The sequence below is a fragment of the Camarhynchus parvulus genome, chromosome 10, assembly GCF_901933205.1.
Source record: "Camarhynchus parvulus chromosome 10, STF_HiC, whole genome shotgun sequence".
NCBI classification, from domain to species: Eukaryota; Metazoa; Chordata; class Aves; order Passeriformes; family Thraupidae; genus Camarhynchus; species Camarhynchus parvulus.
The window spans coordinates 9,827,684-9,853,499 of NC_044580.1; the positions used below are offsets into that span (position 1 = coordinate 9,827,684).

At 39.2% G+C, this 25,816-nt stretch overlaps 1 protein-coding gene across 4 annotated transcripts in view; it reads right to left on the reverse strand.

Annotated features, from left to right (window-relative positions):
* The window catches only part of FBN1 (fibrillin 1), a 144,875-nt gene that overhangs the window by 36,984 nt on the left and 82,075 nt on the right, over positions 1 to 25,816 (reverse strand). For all 4 annotated transcript variants that reach the window (XM_030954970.1, XM_030954973.1, XM_030954971.1 and 1 more), the window contains exons 19-34: positions 25,433 to 25,558; positions 23,481 to 23,606; positions 22,826 to 22,945; positions 21,757 to 21,894; positions 20,717 to 20,767; positions 18,078 to 18,203; positions 17,065 to 17,289; positions 15,775 to 15,900; positions 15,554 to 15,682; positions 14,972 to 15,097; positions 14,718 to 14,843; positions 13,847 to 13,969; positions 10,100 to 10,225; positions 9,192 to 9,317; positions 990 to 1,112; positions 322 to 444 (exon numbers count right to left, since the gene is read on the reverse strand). In XM_030954970.1, the coding sequence (XP_030810830.1) occupies positions 322 to 444; positions 990 to 1,112; positions 9,192 to 9,317; positions 10,100 to 10,225; positions 13,847 to 13,969; positions 14,718 to 14,843; positions 14,972 to 15,097; positions 15,554 to 15,682; positions 15,775 to 15,900; positions 17,065 to 17,289; positions 18,078 to 18,203; positions 20,717 to 20,767; positions 21,757 to 21,894; positions 22,826 to 22,945; positions 23,481 to 23,606; positions 25,433 to 25,558 (2,040 nt within the window). The remainder of the gene's footprint in view (positions 1 to 321; positions 445 to 989; positions 1,113 to 9,191; positions 9,318 to 10,099; positions 10,226 to 13,846; positions 13,970 to 14,717; positions 14,844 to 14,971; positions 15,098 to 15,553; positions 15,683 to 15,774; positions 15,901 to 17,064; positions 17,290 to 18,077; positions 18,204 to 20,716; positions 20,768 to 21,756; positions 21,895 to 22,825; positions 22,946 to 23,480; positions 23,607 to 25,432; positions 25,559 to 25,816) is intronic.

The window sequence follows — 25,816 nt, forward strand, 5'->3', positions numbered from 1 at the left end:
GGTGAATAGCCAATGGACTAGTTTACTAACTAGCCAAATTACATAATCAAGCATTGTTTTAATAATTTTGACACTCATTTAAACTAACAAGAAAAGCAAAATGAAAAAACACATTTTATCAAGGGAAAAAAGTGACAGAGTTAGACTATGTATAATATATAATACTTCTTTTAAGCTATGGCAACCTAGGTGAAGGAGAAGACAATTAATGATGACATACTACTGAAAATTTCAAATGTTTAAAAGCTGTTTGTGTGCATTGGATCACAGACTAACTTAGGTTGCACGGAGCTCATCCTTTGCTCTCCTCAGCCAGCTCACCTGTACAAGTGAAGCCATCCCCAGTGTAACCCTCTTTACACAGGCAGCGGTAAGAGCCCATCGTGTTCTTGCAGTCAGCATGTGGGCTGCACATGTGGGTTCCATTGGAGCACTCATCCAGATCTTTAAAGTAATAAAAAAAAAAAAGAATTAGTTAAAAACCCATACATGAATACAAAGTTTAAATAGAGTATGGCACACAGAAGCTCTACTTTAAATAATCTTCCATAATAAAACCCATACATATGCATGGCCATCTGACTGAAAAAGTGGGGAACAGCTTATTTGCAGACCATCAAAGAAGTCTGACAAGGTAACTCTGACTGAGAAAGCTCCAGGGCACTCAGTACTAAGGCCTGTACCTTGTTTTCAAGGGGAGCACCAGGAGACCCCTCACTGCCTCCCATCGGCTGCCCTCAAGCACAAAGCATCTCTCTCCATGGTTCAGTCTGTTCTCATCATTTCACAAGCCAAACAGGAGATAAGGCTGATTTCACAGATACCATGGTGGAGGACTTGTCCTCCAACAGATCATGTCAAAGCAACGTAACAAGGGCAATAACCATTTGCCTTCTCATTTTATAGGTGTAGTACTACTTTTTTCAGAATTGCTAGAACCCCATTGTGGCCTGACCTTACAAATAAATACAAATGCATAAGACTCTCACCTGTGCACTTGATACCATCTCCAATCCAGCCAGGGCTGCAGCTACATTTGAAGCTTCCTGCTGTGTTTGTACATATGGCGTGTCTGTCGCAGTTATGGGCTCCAATCTCACACTCATTGATATCTGTAAACAGAGATGTTTGAGCAGCTCATGGAACACACTTTCTCATACCCAGACAACTGACACTAGAATTTCTCAAGAAAGGCAACGTGAACATGAAAGCAAGCCTGCATTTTTTACAACATGACATTTAAAAAGGAAGCTGAAGACAAAATCACAACAAAGGAAAGGAAAGCAAAGAAGCACGTAGCACATTTCAAATATTCTGCCCCACTACCTGTTCTTCTGACAGGCACATAAAGCAATGCTGCTGCAGCTCACTCCAAAGTATATTTGAGAAGGAAGACAGTACCTCAGAAGACAGCCTTCCCAGAGTGCCCATCCTGCAGAGATGGGCAGAGTCTGCAGAGAGGGCTACAACGGTGGCTCCACATTGCAGAGTTTGCTAAAAAGTGTCAAAGGAAATTCTGCTGCCCAAGGACTCCTGGAATGCACTCCCACAGCCCCCAGCACAGATGCTGATGAACTCCAGCCAGGCACCACCAGCTAGCTGCCCCTAGGACTGTCCCCAGGCAGGGAATGAAGCAGGTTCTGCTTGGCCAGAGGCTGTGTGCAAGGTTGGGGACAGGCTATACCCACTGTATTTACCAAGACAGCTGAGGAGCTCATCAGGCAGGCAGTTTTTTAGGAACTCAGGAAATACAGTGGCTAACACAGTGGGAAGAAGTCAGCATCCTTGGAGACACCAGGCAGCAAGTCATCCAATCTTCAACATACGTGGTCATGCCAGCACATTCTATTGCAGTACTTGCTATTTCCACCTTATTTTAATTTTTGGGCATTCTCTGGCAATGTCAAAATGTACAGACTGCAAAACCCAAACTGAACTCCATTCTTCTTTCTCTTCCTCACTAAACATTATTAATGCTCCATATAAGTAGTTGGAGAATGTATAAACTAAAAGGCAAAGTTTCCAGAAATTACTATTGGTAACTGAAACAAAACTGGCAGAAATTTTCTTGCCTATCCGAGCTTTGGATTTTACAGTATTTTCTGTAACTGCCCTATTGAACTGCACTTTACCTCCATGCAGGATATAATCTACCTAGGGTCTACATCAAACCACTTAAAACTGATACCCATTTTTCAGCCTTCCCAGATGTCTTTTGATGTTGCTGTAAACCAAATAATCTCCCTCTGTAAAACAGCTGATGGAAAGGGAAAACAAGCTCACAACTCTATATGATTCCACAGACAGAAACCCAGCTCAGACCCTTCTCAAGAAAGGCATCAGCCATCAAATATGTAACAACCTTTGGGATTTCCAGCCCCAAAATCACAGACTTAAATTTCCCTATGATTTTACCTGCAAACAATTAGCTCTTTAAAGATGGTGAAGTTGTGGAGCTAATGCAGAAAGTGACCAGGTATCACCTTAACTATTTCCTTTACAACACTTTCTTAGGTTTTTCTGTTCACACTTCACAAAAGGCTGTGTCCTTTCACTATGCCTTGTACACATATTTTGCCGTTTCATAAAGGCAACATATGACTTCAAAAAGCAGACAACATCTGCCTATTATCCTAAAATCAAATACTCAAGGCTAGAAAACACCCAAAATGACTGCTGTTTGGAAGGGACAGGGTGTTTTTTTGGTGAGTTTTGTGCTTGCTTGAGGTTTTTTGTTGTTGAGATTTTGGGGTTTTTTTTGTGATTTGGTTTTTGGGCTTTTTGTTTTGCTTTGTTTGTTTGGGGTTGGTTTTGTTTTGTATTTTTTTTTTGGTGGGTTGGCTTTTAATGTTTTGGAGTTTTTTTAGTCTGCTGAAGTGGAATTTAATCCAATCTTGCTTTTCTGAGTCTCTTTCTAAGCGAGGCATTGCTTTGACTCAAAACTCCAGACATGAGCATTCCCATAATCTGAATGCTGACATCTAGATATGAATCTAAATCTGGCAGCTGGAATCTACCATTAATGAATGTTAACTCCAGGCCTGAAAACATGCAAATGGACACTTACTTCTTAAAACTTAAAAAAAGGGTCAGGAGCAAATAATCTCAGAGCAGTTTTGCCTTTAGCATGTGCAGAAACTCATGAAGATAACATCACACTAAACAGGAAACTTGCGTCTGTCAAAAAATCTTAAGGGTGGCCTGAAAAAAATGCAACTCATTTTGGCTTGGGGGAAGACTGGAAGGAATTTAGAGAGGTCAGCTACAGTATACACTGACATAAAAAAGCTGAGGCAAATACTCTATATTTTAACCTTTACATGATTTTAAGCCCCAAACTGTTAAACCACTGCTCACATTAAGACTCCACTGTATTTGATTATTTGGTGCTTTGAAACATACAATCACAAGCTTCCTTATACCCTGCAGAGCACAACAAAACACAAAAAACCCCCATCACCAGTAGAGAGGTTTCTGCCAAGAATTTTTTAAACCACCAGCAAACACAAACAGAAACTTGCATGCAACAGCTACACCACAATGAAGTCATGCTCAGGCTCAAATTTAGGAAAAGTCAAGCCAAATTTTCCACTCTCCATAAAGCGACTGTGGGCTCCATCCCACCAAGCACTGACCCACTGACACATTGTACCTGAGAACTCCCCCCAACACCTCCCAGCAGAACAGCAGCACCACAACACTGGGGCCCTTGCAGTGGACAATTGTTCCCCATCAGCTATTTGACACACACTCTAAAAAGCTTAGAATCTTCCTTGGAATGAAAACTGCAAGTATAAATCTATACCCAAATACAGGTATTTATAATGGGATCAACTTTCTCAGGCATCAGCCACTGAAATGTCATTCCACTTGCCTTGAATTAAAAAAAAAAAGCTTTTCTCCAGTAAAAATTTTCAATAGATTTCCATACTTTTTTGCCTGGGTAAAGATCAAATAGGGTGCAAATTGTATTCTCTAATACCATCTACCTTTAAAGGCACATTGCAGGGCTTATTTCCATGATACAGAAAAGTTTTTTCAGACACTTAAATGAAAGCTGATTGAGGCATATAAAATACCATCACTGGCTTCATCCCAGATTTTACTTCTTTTCCCCTGTGTTTAACTCAGATGTTGTTTTGCTATAATCCCAATTCTTTCCTTTCATTGCACAGCTGAGTTGTAAGTCTACATTTATTACATTGCCCTTATTTCCAAGGCAAAAGAGATCTCAGACCAAACATGGTTCTGTGTAAACAGCGCACTGAAATCAGTGGAATTTATGCCTTCTTATACTGGAGCTTAATATGGATTTATGTTGCCATAAGTATTGAATTATGGCTTCACAGAATGAAACAGAAAGAAGAAGTTGAGCTCTGTAAGGGAAAAATTAACTCAATATCTTTAATAAAAGCACGAGTCCAGCCTGTTCTGTCTGCATGGCAGTACAAACAGTACTATACACTCTTCAAATACTTCAGCTAGTTCCATTTAATTGTCTGAAGACAAAGGCATTACTCGGTCTGAGTAAAGGTATCATGACCCAAAGAGCACCCACGAGGACACTACTGAAGTCAGGGTTTTCACACAATGATGGCCTATTCCCACTGACTTCATGGGGATTTTCACTACAGAGTAAAGGAGTGAGTCACTGATTTATATCAACCTTCTCCTTCTGCCTCCAGCATGAGTCCGTGACCAGCCAAGGAAAATAAAGACATTCCAGTCGGAGACTGACACTGCATCCTCAGCCGGTCCCACTGTGCCCCAGTGCTGCTGCACACATGTTCTCAGCTTTGCAATTGCACAACTCCCATTTCTACTAAGAGAGTTGTCTGCCTACAACAGATGAGAATATGCACAATAAATAATATGCAGGTCTGACATCATAACAATCCTAAGCACTCTGGGGAAAAAAAACCTGTCAGTCACCCTGTTTTGTTGGCTCCTTCAGTTCTCTTCTTTGGACAAATATTTTTTCTCTTGAGCCTTTGGCAATTAATACAGTGTCTCTCCCATTAATCACAGTGGCACAAATTTTTAGGGCTCTCAATGTGTGTGCAGCAAAAATACACATCATATATACCTGTCACCCTTTGCACTATGTTTGCAAAATGTGGCAACCAAAGGAAAGAAACTGCTAGCCAATATCTGCACAACACACCCTTACCCACTCTGGAAGTGGATCATTGAAGCTGGCCAGAGAGGAGCATGGGAATAAGTCACTGTTTCCTCACCTATACTCTAGAAACATTCCTTTGCATTTGAAAAGAACGACAGTGTACATTAACTGAGGAAAACTCACATGTTCATCACTGGGCATGAAATCCTCTAGGTACTCTGTGTACTGTTTTCTATTAGGTTTCATTGGGCTTCAATGGTCTATAAGAATCCTTAGCAAACTGTAAATTTAATTCAGACTCCACCTATAAATCAGTACTGTGTGTCAGGAATTATGCAAATCCCTTAAGCATTTTCTGACTTTTACATTTTTTTGGCAGTCTCTGCATATCTGTGCATTTTACTGCACTGACGTTTCACTGGCATTTCGAGCCTGGGCCCAGTTCCCCGAGGGCCAGTCGTCTGGTGGAAGTCACAAGGCATTTCCTCCTCCTGGGTTGCTGCCCATGTAATCAGGTAGGAAAAACGAGGGCTTTTTAGAGGGAAAAGTCTGTGAATTTCAACTTGGTGCTCATACTAGTAGAAAAATATATGGAAATATTCCCCTATTCTGATCTTCCTATACGTAAAATTGTTTTCTCTTTTGGACTCACTCTCAGATTTTATTCAGCATACTGTACTCTTGGAGTTTCACGTGGGACAGTTCAGCTCTTGCCTGCTATCTATCCTTACATCATCAGCACACTGAGGCACAGTGTGTTATTGCTGGACAGATGCCTACTGCCAGTACACTCCTTCTGTAATACCCCCCTTTGGTGGGCAGGATTTCATTATCATCCTCTGGTATTTGGCCTGACACAGCCGGCTCAGAGATTCATGATGGCAAACACATGCTTCACTGGTACCAGAACTCTCTTGTGCCATCAAGCCTGAAACACAATGTATTATTAATGGCCAGAAGCCACTAATAATGGAGAGGAGAGTACATTATACAAGTCACAAAATATTATGGCTCTATTTCTGAGGACAAATGACAAGCTCACCTTTTCCTTTCCCTGTCTCAGATTTCTGACCTCTCTAGACCCAAGTTCCTGTCAGCCATGCAGATGTGCAGGGTGCACTCACTCTTCCTGTACCCACTAATGCCATCATCACTGGAAGATGTTCCACACCAAACTCTCCAAGCTCACAGCCCACACCAAGGCTGCAGCTGAGTAACTTCCACTAGCCTTCCTCCACATGGCAACAGCATTGGAATCAGAACCTGGTCTCAGCCTTCTGACTCCCTGAGCCTGTTGTGGAGAAATCCAGCTGACTTGTAATATCTTTATTTTTGATCTGTTGGCTATGTTGGGAAATTACTGCCCAAGTTCATCTCTTTCAGTTTGACTCTGTGAAGAGCACTTTAAGCTTGTCCAAGCCCCCCTCCACCAGGAACAACCAGGGGGCTGTGCACACAGCTGTAACTGCAAGGATGAATGGGAGAGAGTCAGAGAGGAATTTGTTTCTCTTTGAAAATATCAGAGCAAGTTTAAGTCTCTACATCAACAGTGAAATACTGCAGATTTGCAGGCAGTAATTCAGAGTGGTGATGAATCACAAAATACAAACCCAAGTTCCAAAGCAGGACTTTGTTTCTGCACAAGTACATGTATACTTTATTGACAGAAAAAGTAGAGACAAGATATTTGTCATAAAGCTGGGTGATCTGGAACTGAGATAGGGGAAAACACAGCAATCTCCTCTCTAGTGGCTGCATACCATTGCCTGCCCAGGAAAATCTAAAATGAACTGTCCTAAGTCTGTATTGTCACAGTTTGCCTTGTGAATGGACATTAAACCATTCACAGAACTTGATGTTGGAAAGCTGCATCTACAACCTGTATTTTTGCATAGCATTTTAAAAATTGTATTTTTGTTACTAAAGTCTGTCCACATTCTTACTGAGAACCAAGGAGAGGGGAGAACTAGGGCAACTAACATCTGCGTGGGATGGGAATGTAAGTCAGTGGGTGGATTCTGAATACTGTTAAATGATTGGGGGGGGAAGAACAAGTTTATTTGTTAAAATGAAATCACTCAGTAATGACAAGGGAGCTGAAATATTTAGACAAAACTGGAATGGAACCCAAAGGACATGATTTAGTTGTTCTCAGAAACAGAGGATCTCCCATTCAAAATGCTGTACATGTTTTTGTAACTTTTTTTTTCCATGGGAATTCCTAAAAACTACGGATGCTTTTGATCTGTCTGTAAGACAAGAACTGAATTCTGGAGTCAAAATGCTGTTGGCAAGATCCTTCCTGAGGAAATATTGAAGGAGGCTCTCATGGTCTGCAGTACCTGGGCCTGGGAACTTCAACTCTGCTCTAATACTGTGCAAACAAGAAATGGGGAATTCAAAGTTCTCCAGCAGCATATCAGACATTTAAAAAACAGAATGTGAGAACCTGCACAATGTAATCACTATGGGATCTGTATCCACAGTTGTTTCATTATTAAGCCAATCTAGAAATTTCCTGCTCTGCTTCCTGCTTTCTTAATTAAATAATTTTAAAAAATTCATTATTTGAGTATGATCCCATCTCAGCTGTATCAGCATAACTGATACTTCACTTTTTCGTCTTAGACCATGGGGCTCTTTCAAATTACTGAGCCCTTCTATAGTATCTGTGGGAATTAAGGTGTTCTTCTGTTTTTCCTTGTGAGTGCCAAACTCTCTGAAATCCTAGCATGCAGACAAAAGCAGCAGGAAAGGTTAAAAATGTGTAAGGAGGTGGGAAGAGCCCTCATGACAGACAGTGTCCATCCACAGATCAGGGCTTGGCTGGGACCAGGACAGAGGGATTTCCTAGTGTCTCCTTTAACAAAAAAATATTGCTTGGGACATTTGCCACTACCTTGAGTCACATGATGCCAGAATGGTGGTTATTTCCAGGCACTTCTCCAAAAGCCATACCTCAGATTCCTCCCCTGCCTTCACGACCTTTCTCTGTCTTTTGCCTTCAACTCACTGCTTCATCTTCCCAGCCTGCTCCTTAGGCTGGGACTGACAGCTGCACCATGTGTGACTGATCAGTGTGAGGGTGTTCAGGTCCAGAGTTCTGAAAATCTTCATATTGTTTATCACAGAAACAAAGAACACTGAAATGCTGGTCTAAAGAGTACAATTAGGGATTTCTTGGATTTAGATCAGTTCATATGTAAGTCAAAGGCAGCTGTAACTAATGCACAATTATTCATCCATAGCCCAATATGCAAAATACAACTCCAGCTCTCAGACTTTTCTGTGAGAGCTGTAAAAAAAAAACCAGCTTCATATATCTGGGGAACCTAAAAAAATATATTATTAAATCTGTCCAATAAGGGCAGACTAAAAATAAAAGTGTGTCTCAAAGACATTGCCAGAAATGTGTTTACCCTAAGTCTACATTAAAAATTATATTAAACATATGTTTGTATTCATATTTGGGCAAAGTCTAAGACTCTCAACACCTTGGCTTGAGACACCAGCACTTGGATTATTAACATCATGCCCTCAGAGCCTGTATATTTGAATCTCATTTCTGTTTGCTGGCAATACATGAAATAAAGTAAATTCTGATTCAGCTGATAGAATGTAGTTGTGTAAATGTATTGTCGACACTTTGCAAAAACTGAAAATATATTTTAGCATATATTTCAAGCCATCTGTGTTTGCCAAATAATACTTTGAACAGATACGTGTTATTTGCTTGCATAGTACACAATTAAATAACCCAAATGCACTGAGGTCCTCAGGAGTCTGTCAAGCTACAGAGAATGGCATTTGCTGTTCTCAGATGAACAACTGTGCAGTAACACGTCCAGTTTTGATCCCAATCCTTGCTCCACTCATTTCAGCAGAAGCAGCATCAGGTGGAATGCTGTACCACTGAAGTTTAGCAGAACACAAGCTCAGCAAATTCAGATGAGAGGTAAAATAAGAGCTCAAGTAAGTGAAAAGAAGCACAGTGAGCGGAGGTTCTAAACACCAGAAAAGCAGACTCATGAGTTTAAGTAAAAATTAATAATTAAGCTTTAAAATTTACCTGTGCAACCAGTTGTGCCTTTCTTGCCTGAATATCCCATATCACAGTGACAGATAAATGAGCCTTTTGTATTCTCACAGGTTCCACTCAGACAGATGTTTGGATGCAGATCACACTCATTAACATCTAAAAAACCCCATGGATTAAGATTTATTAAATACAAGTCTTAGAAAGTAACTGGAAAAATCTCTTTAGATATTAATTCTGATTCATACACGGTCTAGATACGCAAACAAAAAGCTGCTTATAGTAGTTACTCCTTACCTAGCATACAAGCATACATTTTGAGATCTGGGGTAACAATGTTAATTACCATATCTGCACTAATATACCTTTAATGCCAGCTTTTTGTGAAAATAGACACTAAGGTGCAGAACAATATCCAAAGAATGACTGTGATTATTGATAATTCCTACATATATGTGTCTGTACACATTTTGTCAGACATTTCTCTCGAAATACACTCAAGATTTTAAATTAAAATGTGAAAATGTGGTTTTGGAGATATGCTGTTTCACAACTCTGTTCTACCAAGGTAGAACACTTACGTAAAGTTTTGTCTCGGGGACAAATTTAAATTAGCACTGGAGATTTATCTTGCTAGAAATTTTCCACAGCATCATCTACTTCCTTTCTGCAGGCACTCTTTTATCTAAGTTGCATAAAAACTACACTGGAAGAGGACCCAAAGATGCAATGCTACAGATCATGTTTGCACCCCAATCTACAGGGATATACAGAAGATTACATTTGCACTTCTGCAATAGGGCTGGTTCTGTGGTCAGGTGACCAAAACTAGGAAATAAGAGCAATACTCTTCAAATATCGTCTGTCTACTTGGAAAGAGTGCCTTAATAAATGTTTTTTCAGTGTTTAACGCAGATTGGAATATATGTACTTTCACTTACCTATGCAAGTCTTCATGTCTTCAGATGCCATGAATCCATCATAGCAAAGACACCTGTACTCTCCTGGGATGTTTGTACACTGGCCTCCATCACAGATGTTAGGATTGTCTTCACACTCATCAATATCTACAGGGGAAAATCAGATTAAAATATGTTACCTTTATCCAGTGCAATGAACCATTATCATAGCAAATAAGCACATTAATGCTTAATGTGCTTATTTGCACATTAATGCTGATAAACACGGTGAAGATTGAATCCTTGTAAATAACTGAGCAGTACATGGCAAAATTGTCCTGATGAGTAAGCTCCTTGTCTCCAGCTAAAGTCAATGGCAAAACCTTCCCTTCTGACTCAAGTGGGAGGAACAGGAACCAACTTTTCCTTCAGAGAAAAGAGCTCCAACAGAACCTTTGTCACACCACAAGGCCACATATAATTGGGCATTCTTGGATACAAGCCATCATTGTTGAAATCAATGGAAGCTCTGAAGTCAAATTCAGCAACAAAAATATCAAACTTTACAGATCTTAAAAAAGCCATCATACGTTCAAAGTACCTCTACAGATCTCAAGGTGATGACAAACTGGAAACAGTTCAACTAATGATGGGAACAATTACAGTACATACATTTATTTCACTACGAGATTTTTATGGTCTTATTTAGTATTTCAGCTGACTGTCCGGGCCAGCCATATAGTTACATCCTCTAGGATGAAAAGTTGTTTACTCAATTGATAACTGATAAAATTGCCATCACTGATTGGAGCCAAGCTGCAGAAGCAGATCCTTTATTATAATAAGGCAATCATGCTAAGTTCTGGAATCTTTTAGAGCCCTTGGGGTTATACTAGTGTCCCTTGTAAAAATCCCTAGAATCTTCCTGTGTCAGCACCAATGCAGACCAGCAAGAGCAAAAATCAAAATCTCTGCCTAGTGATACCATGGGAAAAAAATCAGCATGAAAAGGACAAGATTCAGGAATCTTCTCCAAGAGAAAGGGTGTAACTCATTATCAGAGCAGTCTATTGTGGATTGCAGTAATTATGCAGCTGCAGAAAATGAACTCACATTAATTTAAAATATTATGTTCATTATTCTGCTGTATTTCTAGCAGCTAGTGCTTGTGTGGATACACAACTTCCACAAGGAAGAAGGCTGACCAGTCCCTCTTTATCTTAACTAGCAAATAATGTTGACATGGACATTAGCCTGAAAATGTTAATTTGGAATGGAATTTGAATTAACATGCAAATTTAGGCTCTAGAAATAGGAATAATAATGACAGAAATAAAGAACTTTAATTACCAACCTGCCACTGTACCGATTTCACAGTTGGGGGAAAATCAGCTGACAAAGAACCTGTTGTTTCTCCTAATTGAGCTGATTATTTATGCATAACCTCACCAATTCAAACATGACCTACTACTGAACTGCAGAGCATTCTCACCAGGTCAATTATCAGCAAATATATTCTGTGATGGCTTCCAGCTTTGTGTGATGTTAAAGATAAAAGACATGTTCACACACAGAGAAAACTGAAAATGTAAAATAGGTGTTTCACAACTGAGGGTCACAGTCCTATTTTATCTTGAAATCTAACAGTGTAAAACCAGATTACTTAGTGTCATAAAAGCAAAGTCACAAATTATTCTTCTTCTTAGTTCGGGCAGAGGCAAAACTTTAGTATGTGGATTTTGAATACTCACAAGATGTTTACATATGTAAATAACATCTTTTCAAGAGAAAGAAGAAGTGTTTTCAATACTAATAGGATAGTGAAGGTGACCCCTCACATCTCTGGGTATTTTCTTAGATTTGACTTGACATCCAAAGTTGTCTGGTGTTTCTGCTATTTAAACCTTTTTATGTGTGGCTATTGCACTCAAGTCCTTATTAGAAGAGAGTATGAAAATGAATAGCTAATAGTTATTACAACTGGTCTGTGAAGGAAATTCTATTTTTCAGAGTCAAGGTAGGATATGTAAAAATAGATACATAGAAATTCACAACTAAAGTTACGATCTGAATACAAACTTCAACAGACATGTTCAGGGTCAGGTTAACGTGTGGATGAACCACAGAGAATCCATCCCCTCCCCACTGCAAAGGGAGCTGCTTGCATTTTGGCTTTGAGAACAGAAAGATGACAATTTCCGATTCCAAGGTTTTTGGTTTAATATGCAGGAAGGTGCTGTAAATTATCTGTTCTGGTTTTGGGTTTAGAGATGTGTTTGGGTGGCAAAGGATAAGGGGGAGTAAAGACAGAACTGTTTCTAGCCAGCAGATTTGAGATCCCAAAGACTGTCCAAGTGCACATCTGGGTCATTTGGTCCAAGCCAAATAAAGATGAAAACAGAAAAGTGGTTCAGAGACTCTGCTGCCCTCCCTCCTCCCTTCCCTCTCATGTCACTCTAATCCTCTCACTGGGTTTAGATTCTGGCTGAGGCACAGTTTCGATCAACCGGTTTTATTTCTGCATTTTAAAAGTGCCCCAAACACCAATGTTTGGGCAAGTTTTTGTAAAAGCTTGCCTTTTCTAGAAACTTGAGCTAAAGCAAACTACTTCTAATCTAAATATTTTAGGTTTTCAGGGTCAATCAAATCTGCACTTTTTCTAGTTGAATTCTTCCTTTGAATGAGGGTCTGATACTTGCTGAAGGCTGGCTACTTCACATCTTTCTGACAGACCAAGCCACAATGTGGGGGAAAACTACATTTTGCTGTGCTTTAGGGCTCTTTTATCTTCTGGAATGGTAGTGAGTGGCCTCAGGGTAATTGAGACTCTGGTTGAAGGTCCATAAATATTTACAAATTCTAAATGTGAGCACTCTAATAATCCAGTATAGAAAACTCTCCATTTGTTCAACTATAAAGGCAATTCTATTCCAAGGGATTAACCCTGTTATAATTCACATGCTCTTCAAGGAGCTCTTGGATGGAATTGGCAAACAGTTGGCAAATATTCACATGCCTCATCAGGCCAGTGGCTGTGAAGCAAAAAGTAAGAGAAAATTATCTTTCCAGTAACCTATGTGGAAATCACCAAGTACAATTCACTTCCTGGGATTATGACTCCCAGACTCCCAAAGGAGAACAGCCATCCATAAGAGAGCTCTGAACATTTTCTCACAAACTCTTCTAAGAGTGCAAAAGACCTGTTTCCTAAGATTCCTATTATTCAGACTTCAATTTCTCTGCAAGTCATTTAGCTCTGAATTAATGCAGCATCCTTGCACTTGACTAAACAAAGAATTAAAAGTAGGAATTTTCTTGCTTGCTTAACAGCAGATACCACTAAACAACAGAACAATCAGCTTCTTTTCTAGCATCTTTGTCTATCCTCTCTCCAACATAACCATACAATACACATGCGCAGCATCTTGGCTTCTGTTCATCATAATTTTTTAATGGTCTTCAACCTGTTTTAGATTTGGATCTACTACAATACCTTAAGGGAGAAAATTTACCTCCTACTGAAAAAATTAAGAAATTTTTGTTATTAAAACCAGAATCAACTTGTACACTTTCTGAAATTATCAGCAACCAATTCTCTTCAAAGCACTTCTTTCTAAAGTTGCCCAATTCTGATACTTTGGAGATTTTTACTTCAGAAAAAGAACTTGTTTTTCCATTTATTTTATATTTTTAATAGTGTATGTGTTACAATAGCTTTAACCTTAAAAGAAGGTTCGTTTTTATTGAAATAAGCCCTTTAAGCAGAAAAGTTCCCAAAATCTCTCTTACCAGTACATGTCCTGTGGTCTGGCATGAGGGCAAAGCCTTGTTTACAGCTACATTCATAGCTGCCCTCTGAGTTTGTACAGAAGTCCTCACAGCCACCATTCATTATTTGGCACTCATCAATATCTAGAAAGGAGAAAATAACACTTAAAACCCACAATACCATTTACTTTAAAGCACATTTCAAGGACACACTTAGAATCAGCTTTCCATTACACCACCAATCCAGAATCTACACTTGGTGTTTGCACACTGACATTCAAGTGTTTGCAAAGGTTGGCACTGGGAAGGATTCAGGCAAACCAGGGATGGAAAGACTGCATATGCAAACACTTCTGTGCTTCTCCTTCCACATACAGAAATAGCACTGAGTTACCACAGGATCATGAGGGCAACAAAGTTTTTGTAAGATTCAAGGTAAAAAATTACTTGGCAGAATTAAACCTAGTGGATTTTTCCATGGCACAGTAGAAGGAATGTATGCAACTGAACCTCATGATTCTATTTCATGGTCCAGCAGGAATGATGATTTTTAATTAAACATATAACTAATCTAACAAGTTACTCCCTCTTAATCATCAAAGTCTGAAGTCTTGGGGCACTAAAAATAGTATGTGATTTTATGCATCATGATTGATTTACTAGAGAAAATAATCTGTTACTCAGTTAAGTGCAGCACTGCCATAACTTCATTCAATTCTCTCAAAAACAGATGTGCATGTTTTGGAGATTTTGCATACTATTTTGACAAACTGTAATAGATTTTTTCTTCATTCATGGTTAAAAATTACTTAATATATCTACTAAACTGCAACAACTCTGTGTGTTTTATCCTCTGTGTTTGCTAGAGCTCCTGTGCAGATTTTGTCCTTACCAATGCAGTATAGCTTGTCTTGTGTGGACTGATAGCCAGGGTTGCAGGCACACTGATACTTTCCAATCAGGTTGACACAACGGCCATTGCGGCACAGGTTGCTGCTCAGCTCACACTCATTAATATCTGTTGCAAAAGAAAAAGAGGAACACGTTTTCATGCTGAAAATGGTACTAAAGCAAACGCTGCAAATGCACAGCACAAGAGAAGTACAAAACGCTGTGCACAATCTCGATTTTGCCTGAGTGTCTCACCTACACATGCAGAGATATTTGGTGATATCTGATGGCCTGGAGGGCAATCACACCGAAAACTTCCCTCTGTGTTGATGCAGGTGCCACCTCGGCAGAGAAGAGGATTGCGCTGACACTCGTCGATGTCTGTGGGGAGAAAGGAGGCACATCAGTGCAGGGCCAGCACATGCCTCACCACAGCCCCTCACCCATCACAGCACCATCTGCCTTGATCAACCCTGCAGCCTGTCCTACAGCCAGTCATCCCTTGCACCACAATTAGAAAAAGAAAATAAATTCAAAAAGGCTTCTTCTGAATTTTAATTTACCTTAACTTCAAAGTTCAGGATGGTGTCCCACTCAGCAAGATGGGGATTGTGGGGATAAATTTAACATCCTAAAATCCTGTCCCTTGTTTATATATGCTTTGGCAACTTGCAGAAGCAGCAAATTCACATTTAAAGTTAGCTTTAACAAGGCTCACAAAATGAGAGAGACCTAAACCCAAGCTCAATGAAACCTTAAAACAAACCCCAAAGAAACCATGCATAGCATACTAACACATAGCATATTATTGTACATCTAAGGTCTGTAAAAACATACCCATGCAGTTTTTCATCATCATAAATCCACTTTCATAGCCTTCAAAACATTCACACTCGAAGTCTCCAGGAGTATTGACACAGATGCCTTGGCCACAAAGATCAGGAGAGATGCGGCATTCATCGATATCTGTAAGAAAAAACACACTCACAGGGTTTTCAAAGGAGTTCAGTTTTCCCTTTTCAATTCACAGCTATGACAGAGACATCCATGCAGTTTACCTGTGCAGTTCCTCTCTTCAGAATCAAGGGCAAATCCACTGTCACATCTACACTTAAAACTGCCAATGGTATTTCTGCATTTTCCATGGGTACAAAGGCTGGGGAACATTTTGCATTCATTGATGTCTGAAAATGAGATAGTAAGGACATATGATGTTACCATTGCATACAAAAACAGTGCACATAAGAGCAATGCTGACATCAGCGCACTATTTTTCATTTCAGTGACCCCTCCTTGTGGGAAAATTAAACCACAGTACATAAACTGATACTGACTTCCCCTTAACCAACAGTGTAGACAGATACTCTGTGCTGGAATTTCCAAGAACACTTTCTGCTACAGAATAGTATCAGTCTCCCCTTTGTCCTGCAGGATCTGACCTGCAGCTCAAAAGATTTCAGTGGACCAAGGATGAAGGCAAAGACAGCTTTCAAAAGAAGCACTCTGTCTTCTAATTTCTGAGAAAAAAATGTGACTTCCATGAGTCACAGAAAACATAATGAACATAAGTAAAAGCACATGTCACTTTCTTTATGGATAATTAATGGCTTAGTAATTGTTTATAAAACAAGGCTGAAACAAACAACACCAATTGTCATTCATATATATATTCCCCTCATTTCAGACTTCATAATGTTTAGTTTTTGGCTAGCTTCTGACATTTTCCAGCTTAACCTCAGTGGTAATCCTGGAAAGATAGCTTTCAGCACATGATGCTGGGGTGTCACTGTGTGATTCCCATTTAATGTTGGAAGTTTACCAACAAGAGTCATAACACAACTAGGTTTACTGTAAATAAAATTTTCTGATTTGAGCCATCATCCTGGAAACGATTTCCTCTACTTCTCCAAGTAGTTTCACAAGAAATTCCCAAAATCATTCACCATTTCTTCATTGTTTCACATTAGAATTAAAGTTATTGCACCCTCCACAAGTAAGGATTGCTCCTTCAATACATCCAAAGCTGACTGCCCAGTTTGCTCTGGTTCTTGTACTATGAGATGTCAGGAGGCAAAGTCAGGCATAATTTAACCTCTCTAGTGACACAAATTCTGTGTTTTGAGCCTGCAGTATTATATGGTATTTAATGATCTCTAACACAAACTAAATTCTCTTGTATTTTATTTGGACTTCAGTTGACATGAAATCTAACTGGATTTTCAAACGTGCCTTGGGGTGAGTGAAGTGCCTATCACCAGAAGTTTCAAACCCAGAGGAGTTGTCTGATGGAAGAGTAAAAGCAGAAGCCATCGGGATTTGCCAGCATCAACCACAAATGGATCACATACCTTTAGAGAAAGGCTTCCCACTTATTTCTATCTTCGTAGAGAAGCCAGGACCCCTTGGGCAAAGAGCATCAAACTCAGGAGTTCCCCTGAGAGGACACTCCTCACACTCGTAGCCCCAGGCTGCCCCCACGGAGCAGCAGCAGGCGTCCATGCGGTGCCGCCCGGGGATCTGCGCCGTGCACTGCTCGTCCTCGTGCCGCTGGTAGCAGCTCTCCAAGCGGATGTCTGTAGGGCAATTTAACAACATGTTGAGAAAGAAAGAGAAATTTACTTCACTGCAGAGGATTTTTTTTCCAAAATCCTTTCACAGGACAGTTCGCTCCACGTTTTTGCGGAGGAGCATACCAAGCTCTCATACACTGCATAATTCCTAGCAGCAAAATATTAACACTAAAATCAGAAATTAACAGTTTAAGTGAGTTTAAAGCACCACTCTGAAAAATGGTGTTCAACACTTGAAGAAAATTTTGGATGAGAAAAGGATTTTAAACATTCCAGCTTGCGATACTTAGATAAGGTTTTTCAATTACTACAAGCTATGCCTTGTTCAGAGGCAAACCTTGGGCATTACTGTCATAAATGGACAAAGGTCCTTTTGGTGGACCGCGTACAAAACTTGGATATTCTGTTGCACACTGCATCAAGGTGCATGGTGTGGCCAATCCCAGCCCACAATGGTGCAGCCTCCACTATTCCAGCCTTTGTGGAAAGTGGTTTCAGTGGGGCTGCAGATGAAGAGTGCTAAGAACATGCATGATCTGTAGGGATTTGTCAGATGAACAATCTGGAACTAAATCACAGCTATTCATCAGCTGGCAGATGGTGATGGGCTTTAGCCACTACCATTGGAACTTGTTCCTATTCCAGGTGAACTAAGTTCATGTCCCTGACTAATTCAATTTGAAAAATGGGCAAAACTTTTCATTTCTTTTTAGAAAACACACAGTGCAACCACTGGTCATTGCATAGATCTGCTCTTCATTAGCAGACCTGTGCATGGAATTAACACCTACCAAGACAAGTCCGTCCAGAAGCATCTAAAGTCATTCCACTGGGGCACTGGCAAACAAATGATCCCAAGGTATTGACACACTGCCCATTTGTACAGACTCCAGGAAACACCTCACATTCATTAACATCTATTAAAGAAAAAACGGAAGTGAGTAAGAGTTATCACTAGCATGCTAAACGTGAACAAATTAGGAAAAATATAAAAAATAATTATATTGTAATGTTTTTGGATAAAATAAAAAACTGCAGCAGTCTACATGGCCTTAAAAACATTTACAACTCCCAAAGTAAGTCAGTCAGATCCAATTAATTACAGAAAACTGCTGATGATCAGAAATAATATATGTTGCTATTAGCTATTCCTACATATACTGAAATTAAATTCAAAGTAACAGAAAAGGGAGGGGTGTTTAAAAACTATATCCATTTTCATACTCACTGTGGGCCAGATATTTGAAGCAAATGGACAAAGAAAGATCAAAATAAGTGCAAAATGACATTATGCATTATTCCAACTAGATTCAGTATTTTTAAAAGATTTTTGAATATTTTCTGTAGATGCATGTCTGGAAACTACAACATTTGAAATCTAGGTCTATGGCCTTGTCACCAATTAGCAACTTTATATATATTAAAATAACCTACTTACAACTACACACAGAGTTTAACTTTGTTAAGTAAAAACTGTATTTTTATATTTAAAAGGCAAATTTAGCACTTTTTGGTAAGGAAAAATTGATCATATGCATTCGCTTGGCTTAAGCTTAAATAAATGTTTAGTAATCTAAGTGTGAGGTCCTCCCACCCATGTCCTTTGTGGAAAGCATATGCTTCACAACTGCCTTTGGGAAAAAGCTTCCAGCATTAAACATGCTCCAAGATGAAGCGTGACAAGTTTTAGGACAGGAGAGGATAAGAACAAGAAATGGAAAAAGAATGACTGGCAATCTGTAGATGAATACTCATGTATAGAGTAACCAAAAAGTGGGAAGGTTGGGCTGGTTAGGCCTCCAGACAAAACTCCTGGTGCAGAGACTGCATCTCTCAAACCTCATGGAGCACGACGGAGGATAAACACTGGGGGGCAAATCAGTGGCCTCTGCCCTTGAACAGATATTGTAAATTGACTGAAAGGTATGAAGTAAAGCCAGTGGATTATTAGAAACCACTGAAACACTGTTCACAGCCTGTGAGCAATAGTGCAGCTGACAACTCCAGGGCTCACTCGTAAACGAGAGGAATGCTGCCAATTTAGTTTGCTTATTTCCCTGCACAAGAGCTATTACTCATTTTACATAGGCTGTGTATGGGAGAACTGACTATCACCTTTTGGGAACTAAACTTACTCCTGTCTCTGACTTGCCAGTAAATTTCCTAGAGGCCTTTCCCTGTCTTGAAAAATGCTTATATTGGTTGAAAACCAAATAAGGCTTCAGTAAGGTTACCAGGAAGGAAAACGACTCTGAAAAACCTGGGGCTATCCAGGTCCCATAGAAACGAGAAAGATTAAAGCATGTAATAGATGTAATCCGATGTGCTGGTAAAGGAAATGCTGAAAACAGTTCTGTCTGCATCTTGGAATGATAAACTTTCCATCCCAGCAGTGTTGAAAATGTTCTAAGATTTTCCTTGTGAAGAGAGATAGGTGGGCCCACTTTTTTTTTCTCTTCTTTCACTTACACACTCTGCAAAGTGTTGCTGAGGTCAGATAAGTTATGTACAGTGGGTCTGCAGCATAGACGTGCCAAGGTATTCAGTCATCATTTGGAAAGCAAAGAGTATGTGTGAGGGTGTTCCTCTCTTTTTTTTTTTTTTTAAGAGAAAAAACAATGTTTCTTTTTGGAAGCTACATATGGGAGTAATTTTTAAAAAATATTTTAACTGCAGTGTCATGTCAGATGTTGTCAGTCAGGATGAACCACAGCAGTTTGAGACTCTCTGAGCTTCTGCATATTATGTAAATATGCAGTACTTTTCCAAGGGTTCAAATCAATTCAAATAGAGATGAAACAGGGTGGGACCTTCAATTCTCACAGAATAGTATAGAGTCATCTCATACCAAGCAAAAAACTAAACATTTAAAACATTAACCTTTTCTTTAACCAAAGTATAACTGTGTCCAGATGTTTTTTGTTTGTTTGTTTGTTTTTATAGAACAGTGAAAAATACTTTTTTAAATGTGTAAGATTTCATATAATGTCATATGGGAGAAAGCCAAGATTAGGAAAAAAAGAAAAAGAAAACTAAAGTGAACAACAGTCCTTGAACATTCTTTTTCTAAAGCATAGTAATGGCTTATCATACCATTGTTTTGCTTATGCCCTGTTTTGTAGTATATATAAAACACATGATTTGTAAAAACAGGTTACTCAGTTAACAGTGTTTGAAGAGAGAGAGCCACCTCCTTATACTGGTTGACATTGTATTTGCAAGCGTGTACTTTGAGATAAAGTGTGAGAATGCAGGAATGTTAAACAAACTGAAACCAAATTCATCCCTGATATAACTCTAATGAAGTCAATGGAACAACATAAGGTAAGAACTTGGCATAGTGTTCCTCTATGATAAATTAACCACTTAAATCAAAACACTGGCATTTTTTTATTCAAGCTCTGATTTATGTTAAGGCAACAATAAATACCTTCACACAATGTTCCTCTTATTCTTGAATATCCCTTTTGACATATTGGGTCTGTAAAACAAACAGAAGTGAAGTTTCAGAATACTACAGTCTAAAACTCACCATTAATTTATTGTGCAAAACTGATCATGTGAAACATTATCTAGTTTATTGCTATGAGAAGTCTGAGTGCTTAGACAGTATCCCAGTATTTTCTGAAATAATAAGAGATAAGATGGGGCAACTACATCAACTATATAGAGTGTTAGCCTTTATCCTCTTTTGCTTCCCATGTGTCTCAGCTAGCTAGCCTAAAAGTGGTTATGATTTCTGTTTCATTTCAACCAATTTATTCATTTCACTCGATCACAGCACATTACAACCCTATTTACCATGGATGAATGAGGATGAATCCTGTTAAGATACACAGAATGAAATTAACCGAAGATTTAAGCAAACTAGCAGTTTCAGGATACAGAAATAACAACCCACACACATTTCTGCATTCATCAGCTCATCCCTGGGTTCCCAGCTCATCCCACAGTTCAGTAAAATTATGAAATGAATATGCAGCAACCTCAACCCATTTTTCACCAACTGTATGATTCTCCAGGTCATCAGTTAATCTACAGAGTATAATAAGAAGGGCTACTCCCTCTCCTCCCTTCATTACCACACCAAAGATCTATTTGTTGCAAACATTTCCTTGGGATCTCTGGGGAACATGCATTTATTGCTACACCATTAGGAACTCCAGATCACTAATTATGACAAACCATGCTAAAGTAAAGCTGCCAGTTACAGACTGAAGGTGTGGTCCCTTCCCTTTAGCACTTAAACTTGTAAAATATGTACTGTAAAATTCAGTTAGAACCTTCTATAGCTACATGCTACCTCTCAAATATTAAGACTTCTCTTTTTTGGGACTGAATAAGGAATGACTGCTTGACAACAGAAGAAGTAGTTATTTGTCTAGCCTATGCCCAACCTCTACAATAATAATCTCAACCAAGCTCAGAGAGGAAAAGTCCTAGGTTCCTGAGGAAAATTAATGGCATTACCTCGTTCACATGGTGTACATGGGCTTCCCCAAGCAGCACCTAGTGAGGAACAGCACTGGGACTTCAGAGTTGCTCCATTGATATTTATTTCACACCTTCCATTGACTATGTTCTGCCAACAGGTACCCTTGACAGTTTCTGTTTGGAAAAACACAATATATTTCCATGCAGATTCTCTAGCATTATTCATTACTGTATGTACACACACGTGCTTTAACCATGAAAAAGAATCATCCTTTCATTATAATTTACCACATCAGAGCTAAATTTGTTTTAAAATCTCTTAATTTCACTTTTTTCTATTCTGGACTATAGCCTGAAATCATCCCAGCACAAAGTTCTTGCAAATCCTTGTTTATGCTTACTGTGCTTAACAGGGAGTATGTCAATACTATTCAAGATCTGAGTCCCTGTATTGATTATGACTCAGTTTAGAAGCCCATGCAGAAGAACCCTTGCTACATCTTCCATTATTTTACTAGATCCCCTAGTCTGGATATCTTCCCATATAGGAGAGTGGCAGGAGTTAGCTAAGGGTCAGACAGCTGTAGTCCTACAGTTTTTCTCACTGACTAGAAAAGAGCTATAAATTACTGTCCCAATAAAACAGGCAAGAAAGGAAATTATGAGCCCACAGAGTATCTGAGTCACAGCATTGTCCATGGATGCTCTTGAGCTGGTTTGGACTGTGCATAACTTGTTCATGCTCCATCTCAAATACAAGTTTATTCCAGAGAGCAGATCCTAATTAGAACATGCCCACCTTATTACAGGAGAAATTAAGGGGGTGAGCACAGACCTGAAGTACTGGTCACAGGATTTCTGTGCTGGTTAAAAAAAATTTTCACCTCTCTTTCAAATTTGACATGGAAGCACACCAAGCCCCCAAGTGCACTTTGTGTCCCCAGAGTAATGGTGAAAAAAGGCACTTTTAAACACTGTTTCTGTTATGTTTCCCATTAAATTAATCTACACAAGTTTAAAGTATTTTCTTAACCCGGTGTACAATGTTCGCATGTCACCAGATATTTTTAACCAGCAAACATAAAATTTTCAAAGGAATAAATACCTATGCAGATGGTCTTGGTTGGATCCAAAGTACTTTCAGGAGAACATTCACAAACAAAAGAACCTGGTGTATTTTTGCACACTCCATTAACACAGGGGCTGGATTCACATTCATCAATATCTAGAAAAGAAACACATTGCTATTAGTGCCAGAAAACATTAACAAAAACACATATGGCTCTTTTCAGTTTAGGAAAAAGGGGACAAAGCTTTCCTCATACCCAATCTTGCTGATATTCCCCTTTTCTGTTAGGAACGCCTCACAACAGACCAGCAATGCTGTGTCCCAAAGACACACTAATGCATTAGAACTGTCTGTGGCTCCAAAAGGCTTCAAACTAGGGGCCCTTTGGCTCTGTTCCTCACACAAGAGATTTATAAAACTTGGTTCTTCTCACCCTTGGCACAGTGTGGGCTCAGTGGTAGTAGTAAATAGGGAGAGTAAATACAGGCTATTCCATGAGGTTATCTAATAATTTCATTTTGGCCTTGTCCCTCCCTCCTCATTCTCCTACTTTCCCACTGAATGTACTTATTGTGATTTTTTTTTTTAGTTTTACACATTATACCTTCATGAAGGTTCAAAGTATTTCTGGCACAATCCAAGAACAATCCATATGAATAAAACTAGGATGAAATGGTGCATTACCACTTACCTTCACATGTTTTTAGATCAGGAGTGTATACAAATCCTTTTGGACAGGTGCAAGTGAAACTTCCAGGGGTATTTCTGCACTGTCCATTGTCACAAAGCAGCATGTTCAGTGCACATTCATCAATATCTGCAATGAAAATAAAGAACTTTTTAAGAAATAAAACATTTCTGGAATAGAAATCAGGACAGAATTTCACTCCCAACAGCCACTTTTTAGAGGAGACAAATAGGGCAGGGGGATGTGGAATATGAATACTGGATTCTTTTTGTAGACAACAGGTTTGCACAAGAGCTTGTACTTTCTTTCCTCACATATTCATAGTATGTGACAGCCACACCACAGTTCCAAATAAAGCTGGGATTCACATTTTCATCCTGCCTTTACTATGGATTGGGTCTATGCCGTCTCTGAGTCACTGCACAGCAGCACCCACAGTCATGACAGAAACAAGGAGAAGATTGGTTTGAAAAGGTTTGCTGATCAGCTTGGTCATTAAATCACCAGTTTTTCCAAGCTGTTTCTGAACTTAGATGTTATAGTTAACAAGTCTAATGTAAGTCTACACTTGCTTCAGAGATGAAAAATTTAAATAGAATTGCTAGTGCTAAATTTAAGAACCCTGAGGAAATCTTTGGAAGAACTGTGGTCATCAGGGAGAAGTTGCAAGAAGGTGGCAATGGGCCATGAATAGCAGGTGAAGACCAGGAGAGACCCAGAGAGCAGACAGGAACAATTGGCTAAGTCAGAGGCCTAGAAAGTGTTGAGAGAAGTTGGGAAGACTCAGAGGGTCAGTGCAGCAGCTGGGAACAGCAAGAGTGCTAGGAAAAGAAGGGAGACTTGCAGAATAAAACAGACCATGTGGGAAGCTTCACAGGAGTTCAGAAAAATTGAGAGAGGGCCAGGTGGAACATTACGGGAGAATGTGAAACAGCTGTGATGGAGCATGGATGTGGGCTACAACAGGGTGGGTTGGGGAGCATCTGGAAAACTCACAGATGGATTGGGAGAAGAGAAGAGATGCCATCAGCTACAAGCAAACACTGGAATAGGACATGGATAATTAAAGCCAAAGAAGCAAAAGGGAAAATGGGATGAATTACAGCGTGATTTTTATCTAAGAAAGATTAACCCTTTTTTTTTTTTAAAGATAATGGATAGTTTAGACTGGGATAACACCCATGACTTAAGCTATTTAGGTTTAAGCAGAGAATACAGAACCCAAATAAAATTATTATGTAAGCTGGAGATAATAGAAAGGAATTTAAGAATTTTAAGGTGGTTCCAGAGCTGGACAAAGGAGAGATTACAGTAGGATATATTAAAAAGGAGAATAATCATGATGAAGCAAGGATATCAGAAATGCTTTCAGGGATCAGACTTGGGACTGATCGTATAAAATATTAATTTTAATGCAGAAGTAAAAAATTAATTTAATCAAAAATTGTGGACAACACTAAGCTGGAAGTTATTGCCAATACAGAGAATCAGGCAAGGCTAAATTAATCTTGACAACATGAACAAGAAAAATAAGATGAAATATAATCACCAACATTCAAAAATTTGCAATTAGAGACCAGTAACAATAACATGCTAGAAACCAGAACTCATCAGCTGAAGGCTAGTGAGCAAAATCTGGATGTAAGTCTCAATTAGAGGTTGACTTTGATCCCACAGTATAACATGTATTTGAGAAAAGACTAATACACACTAGAATCAGTTTAGGCAGGATATTCCATGGGGAAATGGAGAATTTCTGGCACGACTATACAAGGCACCAGTCAGACTTCATCAGAACACTGTACACTGGTCAGATCAGTCATGTTCAAGAGAGGGCTGCAGCCTCTATTTGAATGAAAAGAATGGAAGTATAGATTTGGATAGTTCAGCCAACAGAGTTTGAGAAAGGATATGATGATTCTTTATAAATACTTTGAGGATAAGAAATTTCATACCAATGCAGTTTTTCCCAGTAGAGTCTACTTCATATCCAGGGTCACAATAACATTTGTATGTTCCATGCAGGTTCTCACACCTTCCATTTGGACAGAGATCAGGATCCAACAAGCACTCATTAATATCTACATAAAGATAAAAAAAACCCAAACATCAGAGCAGCAGCTGTTGAGGGCCTGTAGGGGTTTATTTTCCAAACTAGAAAAAGACAGTTTCAATATCATTTAATGTTGGCAACTCCATATTTATAATTATGTATTTCTGATTGAGAAATTCACACCTAAATATTCATACTCAAGGGAAAAAAGCTTCTCTTTGTCATTGATTTATCTTTAGCCCATGGTTATTTAGGAAACCTTCAACTGTAGGGAAGAACTGGGATA